The 17,265-nt window shown below is 48.0% G+C and overlaps 11 protein-coding genes across 11 annotated transcripts; 1 reads left to right on the top strand and 10 right to left on the bottom strand.

The window, feature by feature from the left end:
• Positions 1-2: 2 nt before the first annotated feature.
• On the bottom strand, positions 3-1,379 carry TbgDal_II3220 (hypothetical protein, conserved, (fragment); the record flags this gene model as incomplete). Its single annotated transcript, XM_011773578.1, has 1 exon — positions 3-1,379. A coding segment is annotated over one exon (1,377 nt), but the record flags the coding sequence as incomplete, so codon positions are not given.
• Positions 1,380-1,894: 515 nt separating this feature from the next.
• On the bottom strand, positions 1,895-2,581 carry TbgDal_II3210 (hypothetical protein, conserved; the record flags this gene model as incomplete). The annotated part of the gene is made up of 1 exon (XM_011773577.1): positions 1,895-2,581. The coding sequence occupies one exon, from the start codon at positions 2,579-2,581 to the stop codon at positions 1,895-1,897; it is 687 nt and encodes a 228-aa protein (XP_011771879.1).
• Positions 2,582-2,786: 205 nt separating this feature from the next.
• TbgDal_II3200 (aldo-keto reductase, putative) lies at positions 2,787-3,806 on the bottom strand (the record flags this gene model as incomplete). Its single annotated transcript, XM_011773576.1, has 1 exon — positions 2,787-3,806. One exon carries the CDS (start codon positions 3,804-3,806, stop codon positions 2,787-2,789), a length of 1,020 nt encoding a protein of 339 aa, XP_011771878.1.
• A 573-nt stretch (positions 3,807-4,379) lies between these two features.
• Positions 4,380-5,408, bottom strand: TbgDal_II3190 (chaperone protein DNAj, putative; the record flags this gene model as incomplete). The annotated part of the gene is made up of 1 exon (XM_011773575.1): positions 4,380-5,408. One exon carries the CDS (start codon positions 5,406-5,408, stop codon positions 4,380-4,382), a length of 1,029 nt encoding a protein of 342 aa, XP_011771877.1.
• A 377-nt stretch (positions 5,409-5,785) lies between these two features.
• TbgDal_II3180 (TPR-repeat protein, putative) lies at positions 5,786-7,255 on the bottom strand (the record flags this gene model as incomplete). The annotated part of the gene is made up of 1 exon (XM_011773574.1): positions 5,786-7,255. One exon carries the CDS (start codon positions 7,253-7,255, stop codon positions 5,786-5,788), a length of 1,470 nt encoding a protein of 489 aa, XP_011771876.1.
• A 796-nt stretch (positions 7,256-8,051) lies between these two features.
• Positions 8,052-8,501, bottom strand: TbgDal_II3170 (hypothetical protein, conserved; the record flags this gene model as incomplete). The annotated part of the gene is made up of 1 exon (XM_011773573.1): positions 8,052-8,501. One exon carries the CDS (start codon positions 8,499-8,501, stop codon positions 8,052-8,054), a length of 450 nt encoding a protein of 149 aa, XP_011771875.1.
• Positions 8,502-8,665: 164 nt separating this feature from the next.
• Positions 8,666-9,838, bottom strand: TbgDal_II3160 (hypothetical protein, conserved; the record flags this gene model as incomplete). Its single annotated transcript, XM_011773572.1, has 1 exon — positions 8,666-9,838. One exon carries the CDS (start codon positions 9,836-9,838, stop codon positions 8,666-8,668), a length of 1,173 nt encoding a protein of 390 aa, XP_011771874.1.
• Positions 9,839-10,065: 227 nt separating this feature from the next.
• On the bottom strand, positions 10,066-10,731 carry TbgDal_II3150 (synaptobrevin, putative; the record flags this gene model as incomplete). The annotated part of the gene is made up of 1 exon (XM_011773571.1): positions 10,066-10,731. The coding sequence occupies one exon, from the start codon at positions 10,729-10,731 to the stop codon at positions 10,066-10,068; it is 666 nt and encodes a 221-aa protein (XP_011771873.1).
• Positions 10,732-12,352: 1,621 nt separating this feature from the next.
• TbgDal_II3140 (hypothetical protein, unlikely) lies at positions 12,353-12,670 on the bottom strand (the record flags this gene model as incomplete). Its single annotated transcript, XM_011773570.1, has 1 exon — positions 12,353-12,670. One exon carries the CDS (start codon positions 12,668-12,670, stop codon positions 12,353-12,355), a length of 318 nt encoding a protein of 105 aa, XP_011771872.1.
• Positions 12,671-13,390: 720 nt separating this feature from the next.
• Positions 13,391-13,963, top strand: TbgDal_II3130 (T. brucei spp.-specific protein; the record flags this gene model as incomplete). The annotated part of the gene is made up of 1 exon (XM_011773569.1): positions 13,391-13,963. One exon carries the CDS (start codon positions 13,391-13,393, stop codon positions 13,961-13,963), a length of 573 nt encoding a protein of 190 aa, XP_011771871.1.
• A 591-nt stretch (positions 13,964-14,554) lies between these two features.
• Positions 14,555-14,983, bottom strand: TbgDal_II3110 (hypothetical protein, unlikely; the record flags this gene model as incomplete). The annotated part of the gene is made up of 1 exon (XM_011773568.1): positions 14,555-14,983. One exon carries the CDS (start codon positions 14,981-14,983, stop codon positions 14,555-14,557), a length of 429 nt encoding a protein of 142 aa, XP_011771870.1.
• Between the last annotated feature and the right edge of the window lie 2,282 nt (positions 14,984-17,265).

Here is a 17,265-nt window from a genome sequence, read left to right as displayed (position 1 = left end):
GGAGCAGGAGGTGGAGCTGCTGGAGCCTCATTATTTTCAGCAGGAGCAGGAGGTGGTGGTGCTGGTGGTGCCTTAGTCTTTCCAGTAGGCGCAGGGGGTGGAGCTGCTGGGGCCTGAGTCTTTCCAGTAGGCGCAGGGGGTGGAGCTGCTGGGGCCTGAGTCTTTCCAGTAGGCGCAGGGGGTGGAGCTGCTGGGGCCTGAGTCTTTCCAGTAGGCGCAGGGGGTGGAGCTGCTGGGGCCTGAGTCTTTCCAGTAGGCGCAGGGGGTGGAGCTGCTGGGGCCTGAGTCTTTCCAGTAGGCGCAGGGGGTGGAGCTGCTGGAGCCTGAGTCTTTCCAGTAGGCGCAGGGGGTGGGGCTGCTGGGGCCTGAGTCTTTCCAGTAGGCACAGGGGGTGGAGCTGCTGGGGCCTGAGTCTTTCCAGTAGGCGCAGGGGGTGGAGCTGCTGGAGCCTGAGTCTTTCCAGTAGGCGCAGGGGGTGGCGGTGGCGGGGGTGCCCTCGTCTTTCCAGCAATCGACGCAAACGGTGGCGGTGGAGGCGGGGGAGCCTTAAGCTTTCCTGTGGGCATCGGTGGAGGTGGTGGGGGCAAAGTCCCTTTCGCCTTCGCGATCTGAACCGGTGGGGGAGTGGGTGGCAACGGCGGTGGCGCAGCAGGACGCACGGTCGTCGGTCCCCCTAATCTCGTTGACGGGTTTTGCCGCGAGCCTCCTCCCATTCGTCCCGTAGAACCACCAAGACGACGCCTCCCTCCCGAGGCAAAATCTGCTTTGCCGACAGTATTATCAAAGTAGCCCCCGTACGGGTCGCTGAGAAATTTTCTTGAAGTAATGGGTGACATGAAGAGATTCTCAGAGCAAGAAGGGCGGCGAACCTCAGCGGAGCTTCCTTCGCTCTCATCATCCCCCGAACCATACTCACTCAGGGAAGAGTCCTCGTCGAGCAACGGCATTGTTCGTTTCTTGAGAACACGATAGCTAAGGTCTACGCACTCTTGGCACATACGGGCAACCCTCACCTCCACGTCCCCAAGACCCCTTTCTCTATCCTCTGACTCGCCTTCATCAGACTTGGAGGGCTCGGTTTCTCTTTCGCTACCTTCGTCTTCTGCCGACACACGGTTCTGCACGAACTGCCTCTGTGATAAGACGGCAAAGGAATTCATGGCGTTTTGAAGTTGGATCGAGGCCGTACGCGCCTCATCATAAAGGGAGTCCACCATACCGCGAACAGAGTCAAAACGGGCGGAAAGCTTCGCCTGCATTGTCATCAACGACTTTAACAGCAACTCATCCGCACTCACGTCCCAGTCACCGAGCGCACACTCTTCGAGAACTTCAAGTAAGCCCCCCACATCCGAGCTCTCACTGTTTTGCTCATCCATTTAGAGACCTGAAAAAATAATCGTGACACTGCAGGGTTAGGGTTAGAAAACGTGTTGTGAACACCTGGCCTTCTATCTCTTTTTCCTCTCTTCCCTCGCACCTCCGAAAGATGGTGCACCGAACAGAAAAACGAAATAAATAGCTGGACAGGGGGAAAAGTAAAGTAAAAAGACCTTTAAAGGAACTGAACAGTTGCTGCATCGCTGTATGATGGCCCCAAGGAGGTTAAGTAATTCATTATGGCACAAACTCAAACTTTTTTTCGTCCATGACGCAGGGAAATGGAGACCTTTATTTTTAAAAATCTGTCAGCGGAGTTAATAAATAAATAATGAAGTAATGGCTTCTGTAAATGTAAAATAAAAACAATGTATGCGTGGTAAACACCATGTTAAAAGAACAAACGATAAATGATTAATACATACACACAAGTGATGTTAAATAATCCGATTCCCTCCTATCTGTAATCACCTTTAGTTGCCCCGTCTGTTGCTTTGAGGAAAGTTTGTCCCTATCAACTACTCACCGTCGCTGGAAGTGTGAGTGCAGTTCCAGATAGGCACAGATTCATCTGCTCATCCGTGGACAGTCCGAAGATATCCTCAAGCTCCTGCGGGCCACAACTATCTCCCAGAACGGCATCGATGACGCATACCGTAATACGCTTCCGATCCCTCCATAATTCTCTGGCCCTTTTGTAACGGTGGATGAGGAGCGAGACATCGTCCGACACACAACTGCTTTCCTTGCTTGCTATCACATGTAGTGCCTGAAGCCGTGACCTCAGTGCTGCACACTCGGAGACAAGAGAGGCGATCGTTGTGGCTCTCTTCGAGGAAGTCTGGGCCTGCAGGAGAACGCTCAACTCAGAAGAAAGCATGGAGACCCCATTTCGTAACTGTCGTAGCTGCTTTACGAGATCTATTTTGTGCGAGCCTACATCGCTTCCCTCATCATTGCTTCCAGGCGCGGGACTGGCAAGGAAGTAGAACCGTGCCTTTTTTATGTCCTTGGCTAACAGCTTCTGTTCCTTTAAACATTGCTCCAACGTATTTTGAACCAGTTGCTTACCGAACTTACTTCCAAGTGCATCGGTCAGTGACTGCACAGTTGCTGGTTCACCCTCGCATTCGAACCACCGAAGAATGGCCGCCTCCAAATCCTCTCCGTTAGCCTTCTTCCCTCCTTTCTTGGACGCCATGCACACGTACTTGGCCTACAAAGATGTGAATCAACACACGAAGCAATGGCATGCAGAGAAGAAATTAAAGAGACAGAAAACAGCGGGAGGACTAATCACCACGGAAAAGTCTATGTGCCAGTTGTGTCCACATTGCGATGGGGATTGCATTGTCACATAGACCCGCTCAAGGCCGTGAAAACTTGTTAGGTACTTACCTGCGGTATTACGAAAAGAAACTCTCGCCGGAGTGGATGAAGTTTGTGGGGTTAATTGTCCTCACGGTTCCTTCACGATCCTGAAACCGGTCAAGTATCATCCGAACAGGATCGGAGAGAGTATAGAGCGACGCCTTTGCATTTGATTGAATGTGGTCCCTCCTTGTCGAGCGCACAATTACCACGTTGTGCATGTCAAGGTTCCAGTTAAGCAGAAGGCGAGCTACACTGAAGCCCGAGTGCTCAGATAGGGGCAACAGCGCTTCATGAGTCAGAAGACCCTTGTAGTCCGGTGAGGTGAACCTTGAAGGCATCCCAAGTGGGCTATACGATGCTGTTAGCATCCTTTTGGTGCGGTGTACGTTGAGGAGGTCCCGCTGCACAAGTGCAGGATGGAGCTCGATCTGATTAAGCACAGGTGCGTACAAGTCACCGTCCCCCATTACCTCCGCAATATGTTTCTCAGAACAGTTAGAAAGCCCAATAGAACGCACCAGCCCCTTATCAACTAGTGCACACATTGCCCTCCATGTGTCCGTAAGTTTCACTCTCTCGTCCACGGCAGGCAGGCCGCTATCATGCTTGGGATATTTGTCTTCTTCGGTTTTAAATTTGGGTGAGTGGCGCCACGCAACAGGCCAATGTATGAGGTAGAGATCTAGATAGGAAACTTTTAGCTCTTCTAACGTCTCCCTACAGGCCTTTTCCACATTTTCAGGATGCTGGTCGGTTGGCCAGAGCTTGGACGTTACAAACAAATCATCTCGCTTCACCCTCCCCGACGATATGGCGCGCCGCAATCCATCACCCACAGCAAATTGGTTGCAGTAAGCCTTGGCGCAGTCGAAATGACGGAATCCCGCCTGCACCGCATATTCGACAGCCGCCCCGGCTTCGGTAGGGGTCATTCTGTATGTCCCAAACCCACACTGAGGAATGGTGTACCCATTCCTCATCTGTAACATCCGCGTTACACCGAGCACAGGTCCACCAAGCGGCTTGTAGCTCATCACGTTAACCCCAGGCATGTGCGTCTGTATCTCAGTTCAGGTTCCCTTTATCCACGGTGCATAGACAACTCCGCGTCCGCGAGTTTATTGCAGACTTTCAGATACCTACGCGCCAAACGACCAGTGTTATTTTTCAATAAAAAACAGTAGGAAACAGAAGCTTTTATCAGCAGAGCATTTGAATTGCAGCGGCGCTCCGCACTGAATTCCCCTTCATTCCCCCCCTTTCCAGGCGTGTACATGAAAAGGGGGGCATGTTTCAACAGAATAATATTTAGTAGAAATTTAATCTCAACAGAAAACAGTAATAATAATAATAGTAATAATAATAATAATATAAGAAGTTGGGCATATTCTTTGCTCCCATCTCTCCTCTATGTCTTTCTTCCAAGGATGAGAAACGCCACATACAAAAGGAGGAGGGAGACCACACTTCATTCTGGATGGCAGTCATCGCTCTCACGAACATCTCTCCAGATGATTCAGATTAGAAGTAAAAGGTTCGCATTGTAGGGACTCGTGAATCCAATACTTAAATCTCGCACAACTTCCCTTTTAACCCCTCTTTCTTCCTTTTCATGCTTGGAATTACTATTGCTGCGTACACGTTGCACCGGTGTGTACATGTTGACCCGCATCATCGTCGTCGTCGTTCGCGGCAGTGCGACGGCGTCTGGCTTCTCTATCCAGATCAACGTAAGTTACAGCCAGCGTGTGCTCCGTGGCCTCAGGCGCAGGCTCTTCTTGCTTTGGATACCCGAGGATTCTGCGCAGTGGCTCAATGCCATCTCCAGAGAGGCTTTGTGCGGACGGGTATACAACGTCGAACTTGATTACCAGGTCACCTCGCTCCGTGCCACCCGTTCCGGGAATGGGCATACCCTCCCTGCTCACGCTCCATAATTTTTGGGGATCGATTACGTTAGTGGATCGTATAGAAATGGCACGTTCATCAAGATGCTTAATGTTCATTGTGAAACCTGTTAGCGCTTCTGCCAACGATATTTTGTGGTGAATGAGGAGATGATCACCTTTGCGCGTGAAGACAGGATGGGGTTTTTCATCCAGTATGATGATAATGTCACCAGAAAGGCGAACACCCGGTATTTGATCGCCCTCACCCTGGAAAGTCACACTGTCCCCATGCTGCATGCCCTTCTCCACAACAACATCAAAAACCTTTTTATCCTTAACGATCTGTTGGCCTCTGCAACTCTGGCACTTATGCTCTTCTTTAATATCCGTACCCTTTCCGCCGCACCTTGGACACGCGACCTGCATCTGTTGAACAAAGCCGGGTCCAATCGAACGAGTAATTATCTTAACGCCACGACCATCACATTCCACGCACCGCGAGGAAACCTTGGGATCTTTAGAGCCGGAACCGTTGCAAGAATCGCAAAGCCGATCACGTATAATAGCCAACTTAATCGTCTTACCATTATAAAAAGTTTCGAGGGGCACGGGCTGCTGATGAACAATATCTTTTGGTTTGGCCTCTCCACGTGCGCGTCTCCCACCAAAGAAACTGGAAAAGATATCCGATGGGTCGATGCCGACGCCCTCTGACTCAACGCCCTTCTCGCCAAACTGGTCGTAGCGTCTCCTTTTCCTCCACATCCGACAGACATTCGTAGGCCACCGAAACCTCCTTGAACTTTTCGTTTGCTCCAGGCTCCTTATTTTTGTCTGGGTGATACTTCAAAGCAAGTTTGCGGTAAGCTCTCTTAATGTCATCTTCGGAAGCATTGGGAGGGACCCCCAAAGCGTCGTAGTATTTTGTTTCTTTCACCATCCTTGCTTGCATCCACACGCAAAAGGATCAAAAAAAAAAAAAAGCAACGACACTGAAGTTTGGAAAGGAGCGGAAAACCAACGCAACACGCCAGAAACCGGCAGAGACGCGAAACACAAAGCCGCATATGCTCAACTAAAAATTAGCACGAAAAAGCACTTCCCCCCCCCCCGACTGAGTCACACAGATTAAAAGTTTCCATCTATATAACCCCAAGTTGCCGCCTAAACAGGCTCACATCCTCATCAGAAGCTCCGCAAGAGACAACAACATCCATCACCTCCTCGACCACCTTCTTCTCGCAGTCATCAAAGAACAGTGAGATATCCCTCACGCGTTTCACGGTACACAGTCCCTTGAGAAAAGAAACCGTTGATGTTCCTGAAAGCCTTCCTGCCGCTTTCAGCATACCAAGAAGAATATCAGGTGTCATATTGCTTCCAAAAAGCACCTGCATGCTCCCAGGGGGTATAACCGAAACATAAAAACAGAGCAGTTCCTCATCGTCCTTAAGGTCTAAAAAAACTCGCTCAAATTCTGTAAACGACTTGGGTGCTTTCAAAGTATCCTTAGTCCACTTTACAGTCGGCTTTAGCATGCGAGGGACAACAGGCTCATTCATCTTTTTGTCTTTAAAGGTCGCCGGTCGTTGCGCTGCACCGCTCGTTGAAACCGCGGCTAGTTCTCTCGAAGGACATTCTTGTGCCGACGCTGACGTCACTCCGTTGTTTAGTGACAGAGGGGACGAAGAAACAACTACTCCTTCCTTACTCTCATTGTTGATTTCTTCCACAATCTCCACTCTCGACGAAGTATGTCCTTTGTACTGCAATTTGGTTTCCCTTTCTCTTGACCTGGCTTCCTGTGCGTCTCGTTGGGCCGCCCGAAACCTCTCCAACTCAGCGATCTCATTTTTCACTACCTGATCTCCCACGGTGTTAGGGTGTCGACCGGTGTTGCTTTCAATCACACTTGGAGAGGCCGTCTTGTCTCGAGCACCCTCGCCCACACATTGCTCATCATCATCGTCGTCAACCTCGGTAATAACAATCTTTTTCCTGGTAACCGGTTCAGCGCCATCTCGATCTGCTCGGATCATTTTGGTTACTAACGACATCTCATTTGTGGCACTTACATCATTCGGTGAAAGCGCCAACACTGCCTCTAGGTCTGTACGCGCTCCTTTTAAATTCCCTAGCTGTTTCCTGGCTGTAGCGCGGCGAAAGTACCCTTTGGCGTATGTGCGGTTAAGACGAACACAAGAGGAGGCATCCCGTTCGGCATCAGACCATCTCTCCAACTTCAAGTAACAAAGCGCTCGGTTGCCGTAGAGCACGTGTGCCATCGGCCCTTCTGGGTCAAGGTCTATACCCACAGCATATGCCTCCACTGCTTCCTGGAGTTTCCCACTTTGGAACAGTTCGTTACCTTTGTCTTTCTGTTTCTTCACAGGGTCCTCCTTCTCAACAACACCAGCGCTCTTCAAAACGGCTTCCTTCAGGGATGGTACTGTTCCTCTTATAGGAGGAACAGAGTTTGTGACAAATGTGGCTGACTTTTTCATCTTGTTCACTTCATGCTGACGTGCAACTTCCTCCTGCCATAAAGCCAAGTCCTTCAGCTCGTCTTGCAGATCTTCTGCCTGCTGCTTTATTGCGGCGGCGTAATCCATTTATGCGGTTAGATCTAAGTATATACGTTGCCTTTAATGAGGAAACTGGATGGTAAGAAACAATGAGGAAAGCAAAGTAGGAGCACTGCATTTAATTGCATACTGGAAAAAAGTTTATGCACAGCAGGTAAACCTAGTTTTCACAGACACTGATCCACCTCCTCCAGCGTTCCGGAGCTAAAATTGTAGCCACTTTGGAGAGTCGACGGAGTATGGCCAGGGACCACGATTCTCAAATTCACCTAAAGCAAAGAAAATACAACTACGCTGTGTATGTTTAATATTTCCATTACATACCACTAACTGGAGATCCTCTGACGTTAGGTGGGACAAAACATCAATGTTTACTACCCCCTCATCTGCTCGACTACTATGATAATAGACCTGACTACCTAACTACGATGAATACAAACGCTTTAACCCCCTTATCTCCAACAAATCATATATGCTCGAGACAGTTCTGCATATCGGTCTTTAGATGACAAAGCACTCAAAAAAGATTTAAAAAGCTTTTAAGTGGAATATAAGAATATGCACGATGTTGCCCAGTGATATGTACGACACCCCGAGTAAAAAAAAAAAAGGTTTACACGTTTGTTACTAAGGTTTAAAATCCAGCACCGATCCAAAAGGAGGCGCAACACAAAGAACCAGCGCTACAACAAAGTTAGCAAAATGTAGGCGTAATAAAAGAAACAGAGGACAAGTTCCATGCTGCACTAACCGTCAACAGGGAAAGCAGCTACTCCATCCTTCAGAAACGTTGCCGATTATCACGCCGATTGTCACCAATAATTCACAATTCTTTGAGAGCCTTTTCTTGATCTTCATTACCCCATGACTGATTCCTACCGAATGCATCTTTCACAACGTTCATCAATGCAACAAGTGCCTTCCTTCGCCGGATCCCATCCTCATCCTTTGCGCGTTGCTCAGCTTCTACACAATCGGCGTACAAACGCATGTAGTGCAACTGCTCACTTTGCATACGAATTTGCACTGCAGTTACAGCGGTAAAAACGCATATCCATGCACAAAACGAGACCTTTCGACACCTCCTCTTATATTCTATGTCAACTTCCCTAAGCAAGTAAGGAGCCAGCTGGGGATCCCGTCTAGCATATAAATCTAAATGCTTCATGAACATGGAGCCTTTCGTCCTGTGTTCAAGTAAGCTGCATCGCCTCGAGCACAGAAATGTCCCACACGACCGTGCGATAAGGGCACTCTGAGCTACACGCTTCATTCTGCCTTTTAAACCTTTTTGCCGCTCCCGTAGGGGAAAGGAGGGAGGGGAGAAATGTAATGCGTTAAGTACAGGACTTTTTTTTAAAATGGCAATAACACAATATCACATGATCCCTCAACACCATGACAAACTAAACGCTATATATATAGTAAGGATATTCATTACCATTCACGGAATCTCTTGGAAACGTTACGCGCGCTGTCATTCTCCCCGGAGCCTTTCCGCATATCGGCAAGCTTTCGGGAAAGCAACTCTTTTGTCGAAACCACTCGTGGTTTCGTCACTCTTCGGTACTGCACAACAGCACTCGCAAGCTTCTTTTCCACAGAAGTACCCAATGCCTCTGAGAGAACTTGAACGTACGACTGCTTTTCAGCAATTGAAGCGAGAAGATGCAAATGAGATGATTTGCGACAACGAAGTCGATCATTTATATCCTCTTCAGAGTGAAGAACTGCCTTAACAAGCGGCAATCCGCTGTCGGTATCAGGTAGGCGGGATAAAATATGAGCCACAATTTTGGCATAATCATCACCCTTTGCCCTACCGTGAATATCCGGCCAACGCGCCAGACTTTTCCCGAGATTTCGGACCCCATCAATGGAACCGCAGCTAGCCAGGAGTAGTGTTATGTCTTTCATCGGTCGCAGCGTGGCTTTTGGTTCATACAATCCGGAAAAGGAATCGAAAATAAACGCCGAACAAAGACCAGTCATTTCACCGTCCTTTAAAGCATCTTCTGATAAAAGAATTTTGCAGAAAGCAGATACGACGCCCCTATTCGTTCTTACTAAGGAGACTGAAAAAAACTCTGTTCGAGCCTCACTATTTGTCAGAACCAAAGATGCAAAATCCCTATTTTGAATTAACAGTCGCGCGGCAGCCAACAAGAGCACAGGGGTGCCCATAAGCTGTGAGGGCCTTAGAGACTTCAGTACTTCGATGATGTTTTGCCGGTAATTACCCAAACAGTCGTAGCGGTAAACAATGCGTTCCAAAAGCGAACCCAACGATTCAATTCGTTGATTTTCAGGGCTGCATCGGCATCTCAGAATTTTTTCACAAGACTCGAAAACTATTTTGCAAACGCCGTCGACGGTAGTAACAGTACCATACTTAACAAGAGAATTCAAAATCGAAGTACCAATGCAATCGTGTATCATTTTTGGCATAAAGGGTTTGGCGGCGTTGAACAGCACTTTTTGGTGCCTCCTCGTAGACGTTTTCGAGAGTACATTCTCAACATTCTTTGCCGATTCGGAAGAATAAAGAGTGTCTGGGTATTCCTCTATTAAATCAGCCCATTTCGTTGGTTCCACCAAAGTAACCACCATAAGTTCTTTTAGAATGGACTTCCTTGACAAGTTTCCCTTTCCTTGTATAGCTTCTTTTTGTTTTTTAGTGATAAGACCCGAAAGATAATGCAATAAAACAGCAGGTATCTGTCAAATACCACTTACTCTGCAACTGCAATAAGTGACCAATGTTTTTTTTTCAAGGTGGAAATAACTATAAAAAACTACACTATGAAAAAATGTCCGACTACGTGATAGCGTGTTTCCTACTTTTTGCACTTGAGGTTAGTGCCGCAAATGAAAATGAAAGATATGGTTGCAAAGAAAAGGAAAAGTAAAAACGTCCCAATAACAAACCGCATCTTTCCCATACACACTTTCCACTTTAACGACCTAGCACTGGACTGAAAAGCACGGGATCCGGTGTTAAGCACTTCCGTCTTATGACACAATAATTCAATTCGCTCCCCGCGATCAATTAGCACGTCTATGTTCCCCAACATTGTATGCTTCGTATCATCAACAAGTTTATTAATTTCACCAAGTTTATCTGTACTATTAGTTTCATTGAATGACCGCATATTATCTGAAAGCACTGCGCCGAATTTACTGCAAGCACTGAAAGAAATAGCTGAGGGTCGTGGATATCGCCTATCGCTACCAGCAAACTCTTTTTTAAAGAAATCACGGATACGTGACAAAAATTCAAATACCACGCGCTTTGTGTGATCCACACCTGTGACACAACCGTACACAAGTTCATTTTCAACAAGAAAATGAAACACGCTTTCATCATACTGATAGACGGCTTTAGTGTCATAACGAGGAAGCTGCTCGAGCATAACATCAACAACACCTTTCATTGTAGCCGTAACACGATGTTCTGCAACGATCACGCGCTGGTAAGACACAAAGGAGGCAGATATAAGCATTGGCAATTCCTTCCCATATATAAAAAAGAGTAACACAATACTCAGGTACAAACTAGGACCCTTTCCTTCAACAACACTACACTACAAACATGTAAAAGAATATATTTGAGCATATCAACGAAGCAAATAAAAGAGCAATATAAGAAACAAGCAACAAATAACCAATTACAAACATAAAACAATCAATAATTATACAACACGCACGGATGAATCTTATAATCAGACGCAAATCCAACATAGAAAAAGAAAAGGGGATAAATCCGGTTAATTCCTCCTTCCGCCACACCAGCAGCACAAACACAACAAAAATGACGAAAAATGATACCAAATCACAACTACAAAAGAAAAGAATAGTCTGCACCTTACCTACTCCTACATATAGAAGAGAATTATGATAAAGATATAATTATTTAAATGGCCAATTTTGGGGTATCACGGTAAGCTTTTTCAATGTAGGTAAAACTCCCAATATTAAGACAATGAAAGAAACAAAACACTTACGATAAGGAATTGGTGAAAGCGTTCTCATCCCGCCTCCCGCGCTCCCTATCACAAGTTCCACCCTTTCGCTAAGTCCGATGGAAAAACCGCCCTCCTCCGTGAGATACCATCAGCGAAATTCGCTAATGAAACAACATAGTCCCAAAGAGCCTCGATGCCTTCCTCCAGATAAACATGATCTATTAAACTTACTTCTTGAACCGAAGCATCGGAGTGTGTGTTACCTTTTTTCGTGACATGCATAACTGTAGTATTATCCACACATACGTGAATATTGTTAAGCAGGCTGCCCTGAAAAGCTCTTAATGCCAACGTCACTGCTCTCGCCTTGGTATGAGAGATACAATGTGGAGGTTGTGCCCGCTGGCCTCCTGAAGCCCATACTTTCCCGCTGTCCTTAAAAAGTAAGGCTCCCCAACCGTGTATAGAAGCATCGGTAACCGATGTTGCAGAAGTCGGTAATTACCTTGACGGCTTAACGGGTTCTTTTTCGATCAACCCGCTTAGTCACTCCTGCCCCATGCGGATTGCCTGGAGGGAAAGCCGTGCCATGTCGTTCTGCGCCAAGACACACCTGTTGAGCTCCGACAAGCGCCGTCTTACCATCTTAAATAAAAAATAATGTCGGAACAGAGAATCTCCCCGCACCCCCGCCGCATACATCATTCGGGATACTATGCTCTCCAAATTGTCAACAGTAACCCTCTCAGTGGGATAGCCTCCCTGAGCTTCCGCACCGTTTTCTCGCTCAATGGCACCGTATTTAAACCGTGATCAAAATGCACTCCAGTGAAATCATATTGTGTGGTGGTGGAATTGCTTTTCCATGAAGTTTCGCCTCTCTGTACCATGTTTATTCTAATCACCTTTCTCCATTAGTTAACCACCTCCTGTGAACCTCCAATATGAATATTATCAATCCACACATGTACTTTTAGCTACGAAGGCGCTGCATATTCAGCTTTCACTACTGCAGAGTCCCCGGCCAATACACACGGGGCCGTGTGTAAGACTCCCGGGCCACACTTGTAACCCATAGGAAGCCGGGCAAGTTCCACGAGCTTTCCACCTGCCGTCCGACATAAGAAACCTGATCGGGTGTCCGTCAGCAAGGCCACTTTTAAAAAAACGAAGCTTTTAAATCACAAAGCGCTGCACCCTCATCATGGACAGCATCCGGGTAGTGTGGCACGTGTCCCAGAGGAACAATAGCTTCATAATCGTCCTGTGCATTCTTAGACTTTGGCCATGTAATGATTCGCCCTCGACAACCCGTTGGCTTCTCTTCCATCACCGTGAAGGGCACCACCAAACCCGTGGTAGAGTTGTTGGACACTTTCTGAATTATACCCGCTCTTTCCACGGTGATAGTATTCTGGTCTGAAATCGTCAATTTTGGCTCGTATTCCCGACCTTCTTTCCTGGCCGGTCTGCGCATGGTCTCCCAAACATCATTGAAGAGCTGTAAATATTGACTATTCAGTCGTTACTTGATCCATTTTAGCGATGAAGTCTCCACATTCATCTGTTGTTACGGTAACTCCTGTTGCTCAGTATCCGAGGCGACCTTGGTTTGATGGGTGCGTCGGAGAATGTTGTGTCCCTGAAATAAAGGTCCTGTCCCCTTATTTTTCTCGTTGGATTCGGAACCTTCCACAGTGACGTGGCCCACTTCCCCTCCGTTTATGCATGAGCGCTGTTAAATTTACTTGTTTAGCACTGCCACCCACGACCCTAAATTCCTAGTGGTGCTCCGACGAAATTCCATGGGGTCCGCGTGTTTTCCCATCTGGGCCAGAATGTGTGAGTCGAGGTCGTTTTCTACCACCGCTACGGTCGCATGAGGTAGAGACCCCTTTTTTTTATAGAATGTACCGTCATTGCGTAAGGTTTCAGAATGTTTTCCACGTCCCTTGTGCTGATGGTGGTTAGTTTTTCTTCATCCACCATCAACCTTACGACTTTCTTCAACTTTTTGGCGTCCTCGCCCGCGATGACCACATATCTCGCTGCTCTGCGTGGATCTAACTTCAAGGTCTTTGGGAGGGCCGACCAGTCGACGATTAGTGCCTCCTCGTCCTGAGGATGAGCGACAAAATTTTCCTTTTGCAGCGAAGCAATCTCTCCCCAACGACTGGCAGTGACCCAAGCCAGACGCATGGCCACTCGCTCCCTTTCCAGTTCCGTTGTGTCGCTTATCATGTCCAGCTCCCACATCTCCATGGGGCAGGCCTGCTTTATTGGTGTTTCCTCCACTTTTCTCTGCAAACCCAACAAAAACATTCTTGCTAGTGCCTTTTCCGCTGCCAGCATCGACAAAAGAGTTCCTGTATACCTCACGGCGCTGCTTTTGTCCAGTTACAAACTCACAATGAAGATGGGAACATTCTCTTTGCTTGGCTCCACGTTGTGTTTTGCCGCAAACTCGCAGAATCTTCTGAGAATCGACCGCCGCTGCTCCCAAGTTGACTGTGTCCTCATGACCCTTGCTATGCAATTCGATTATGAAGCCCACGCCGCCATAACCGGATCGTGGGTCGCCAGTTTTATAACGATAACTTCGTTTACCGGTGTTTTCGTAGGGCGCAAAACTGGGGATGCCGTTTCTCTTGCTGGCTCTCTTCCCTTTGTGTCCTCTGTGTCCTCCTCTACCATCAGATCTTTACCCGGCAAGTTTTCCGTGGCATTTCTCCATTCGCTATTACCCACTTGTGGGTCCTTGGCCCCGTAACCATGGATACGGATTCCAATATTTTCTCGGCCCCGAAGCTTACTGTTTCCGGGGCCGGTATTCGCTTGTTGGCTTCCACGGAACCTTGGCATCCTTAACGAAGCATGACGCACTGTAGTGCTCCAACTTCCCACATCGGAAGCATCGTATTCTGCTAACTTGGGAAGTCGGTTTTTGAACTTTTGGGTATGCTTGATGGTATGGATCCTCGTCCCTCCTTGGATCATGTGGTGCCTTTGCCAACGCTTCCACTCGCACCCCCGAGTGGGCTCTCTCTGTTTGCAAGACTCGAAGATAAGTGTGAATCGACCTCCCGACTGTTATCCCACCTTCTGAGAGGCCTTCCAATCCTACTGCATTTATCCACGCCGCAAATTGCTCCCAGACGCATTGTGACCCGTAATCCGGTTTTTGTGGTAATGGGAACAATTCTTTGTACGCAGTTAAAAAACTGTTCCGGTGATGTCTCCGTCATGTATTCGATCTCCCCTTTAAACGTCCGTATGTTTTCTTTAGGGGGAAAACCCTTGCCCACAAAGCTATTTTTACCTGCTGAATGCCTCTGATTCCCACCTTGTGGTTCCTTACATGTTAACCGCTTGATTTCTGACAAAACTGTGATTTGTATGAGTCAAAAGGGAACTTTATTTCTATTCTACCTTTTTCCTTTTGATCTGATTCATTCTTTACTCTCCCTTGTTCGAAAACTGGAACCGTTTTATGTGTGGCGTCCGTATTTGCTAATATCTTCCAGTGGTGTAACTCAGGTGTTATCGATTCGATGACAGCTTCCAATCCATTGATATGGAAGAGCATCTGTTCCATTTCCCCTCTAAAAGCACAATTTTCTTGCATGAACCTTTCAACTTGCCCATTCAGTTCCATCGACTGGTTTTGCATTCTCCAGTGCTCATCATTCATTTGTGGTCTTGTCATTTCGTACTGTTGGTATAAATTAGACTTATTTGCTTCTAGTCCTAGACATTCGTTACGAAACATATCTCTATTTTCTTTGAACATACACAAGAATTCAATGTTTTAGGGCATATTGAAGGAAACCAACGAGCTCCGTAAATCGACGAAATTTAGCTGCCTAGTCAAAAATCACTCGAAGCTCTCCATTTTCAAGCCTCACCAAACCGTCTACGTGTACCGCTGTATTTCCAAAAGGGGGACGATAGTCGAATGAAAATGCGGTCCGACCGCACTGTTCCACAAAAGCCCTTATTTCTTTCAAACTTATTTTCCATTCGGCATCCAATATAGTTGGAGGGGTTGTCGTTAGCATCTCTCAAAACTTACAGCGATTACTTACCTTTTTAAAAAACTTTCCTCAGTAATAGTTTTTCTATGCATATATAAGAAAGGAAAGAACGAATAACAAGGAAAGTGGTAAGGATGGACGATTCCTTTCTCAACCTCACAAAAATAAAAGTTACGAAACCATCCCGACACCTTGAAACATTTGAACAACACAAATAGCTGCGGGGGCTACGACAACCACAACAACGCAGCAACCAGTGGACCCTCTGAGGGACGGATGCTCGCACCGCAAAGAAAACTTCGGAGAGCACCACACACACACACACACACACACACACACACACACACACACGTCTGAACCGCTCCCGTCGCGAGAAACAGCCTCCGCCTCTTCTCAGGTCAAGCACCGCTTAATACCACCGAACCAACATTCCCCACTGCATTCCGCACCCACACCACGGAAACACCACCGTCCAGACACGCTACAACAGTAAATATGAGTAGGGCCCGTCAAAACACACGGCATCCGGTGGGAAATGCCAACACCTTGCCACAAATTGGCGCAATCATGCAAAAGTCACTACCGCAACAACCGAGGGCACTCTTATCTTTCCGTAGTTCGAAGTTCTTGTGATGCGTTGTCCCTCTATGATTAGGTAGTGTCACCCTCAGGGTACTTCCGCGTGCAAGCTTGGACGCCGGAGGGGCGAGGGCTATTTCTCCCCAACTATAGTGAGAGATTTGCGTCGCTTCCGAGGCAAGTAAAGGATTTCATCTCCAAGGCCACTTAATGTTCAGGACGAACCGATTGAATCACTGGCCGCCCCCCCCCATTTTCCTTTGAAATGTGGTACTCAAAAGTCGCCCGTCAGCCGCGACTCCTCAAACGTAGGACCTTTGCCCGGTCACTGGGCCACCATAGCAATTTCCCGGAGCTTCGCCAATAAGACGTTGAGACCGTGTTCTACGTATCGAAAAATGCCCCCAACGAGCCAGCATATGGCGGACCTTCTAACGCACTGAAGCACCAAAGATGGAACCCGAATAAGGTGAGGGAAATCCTCAACAAGTACCAGTACACCCGTGTCTGAAGAGCTTTGGCCGCTAGCAAGGGCTTGAGGGTGGGTCGCCGCAAAAGAATGTGACCAGCGATATGTTGGGAAGGTTCATCCGGGGACCAGATAGGGCACACACCCAACCGATGCTTTTCTTACGCTGGGGAATGGCACCCACTGCACGATGGGGCTGCAGTGGGCGACACCACCTTGCTGACAGGAAACCAGATGCCGCGGGCCACCTGTCGCCTTTCTATGTTTTGTCGGCAGAACAAGGCAAGTAGGCCCTTTGACCCCGGTCTCGCTGAGTTTGCCTCCACGGGGGGGGGGGGGGGGTAAACCTCAGAGCCGTCATGGCATCCATTGGGTCCGCAGCGCTCTATCTGAGCTGCCGTCACTACGCTACTGGGCGGTCTTGTGCGGTTGTCCCTCATTGTTTTCGCTTGGGACTTTGTTCAGTGGCATTATGCGAAAAGCAAGGCACTTCCCTCTGCCGGCACCGGCTCGTGGAGTATAGGCGGGCTGTTGCTGCGGTGACAGGTGTGGGCGGCCGAAACCGGTGACAAAAGGGCCGTCTGCGGGCAGGTGCGCGTAGATTCAGGCGGTTGGTGGGACAGCAAGGGTGTCTCCAGGAGCGGGAGGAAAAGCGAAGATATGACAACTGAGGCTACTGGAGTGCCCTCGGTTGTTGCGGTAGTGACTTTTGCATGATTGCGCCAATTTGTGGCAAGGTGTTGGCATTTCCCACCGGATGCCGTGTGTTTTGACGGGCCCTACTCATATTTACTGTTGTAGCGTGTCTGGACGGTGGTGTTTCCGTGGTGTGGGTGCGGAATGCAGTGGGGAATGTTGGTTCGGTGGTATTAAGCGGTGCTTGACCTGAGAAGAGGCGGAGGCTGTTTCTCGCGACGGGAGCGGTTCAGACGTGTGTGTGTGTGTGTGTGTGTGTGTGTGTGTGTGTGTGTGTGTGTGTGTGTGTGTGGT

Source organism: Trypanosoma brucei, chromosome 2 (assembly GCF_000210295.1).
Source record: "Trypanosoma brucei gambiense DAL972 chromosome 2, complete sequence".
Classification (NCBI taxonomy): Eukaryota; Euglenozoa; class Kinetoplastea; order Trypanosomatida; family Trypanosomatidae; genus Trypanosoma; species Trypanosoma brucei.
The sequence above is the reverse complement of the archived record's forward strand: the minus strand, read 5'-3'. Positions and strand labels throughout refer to the sequence as shown.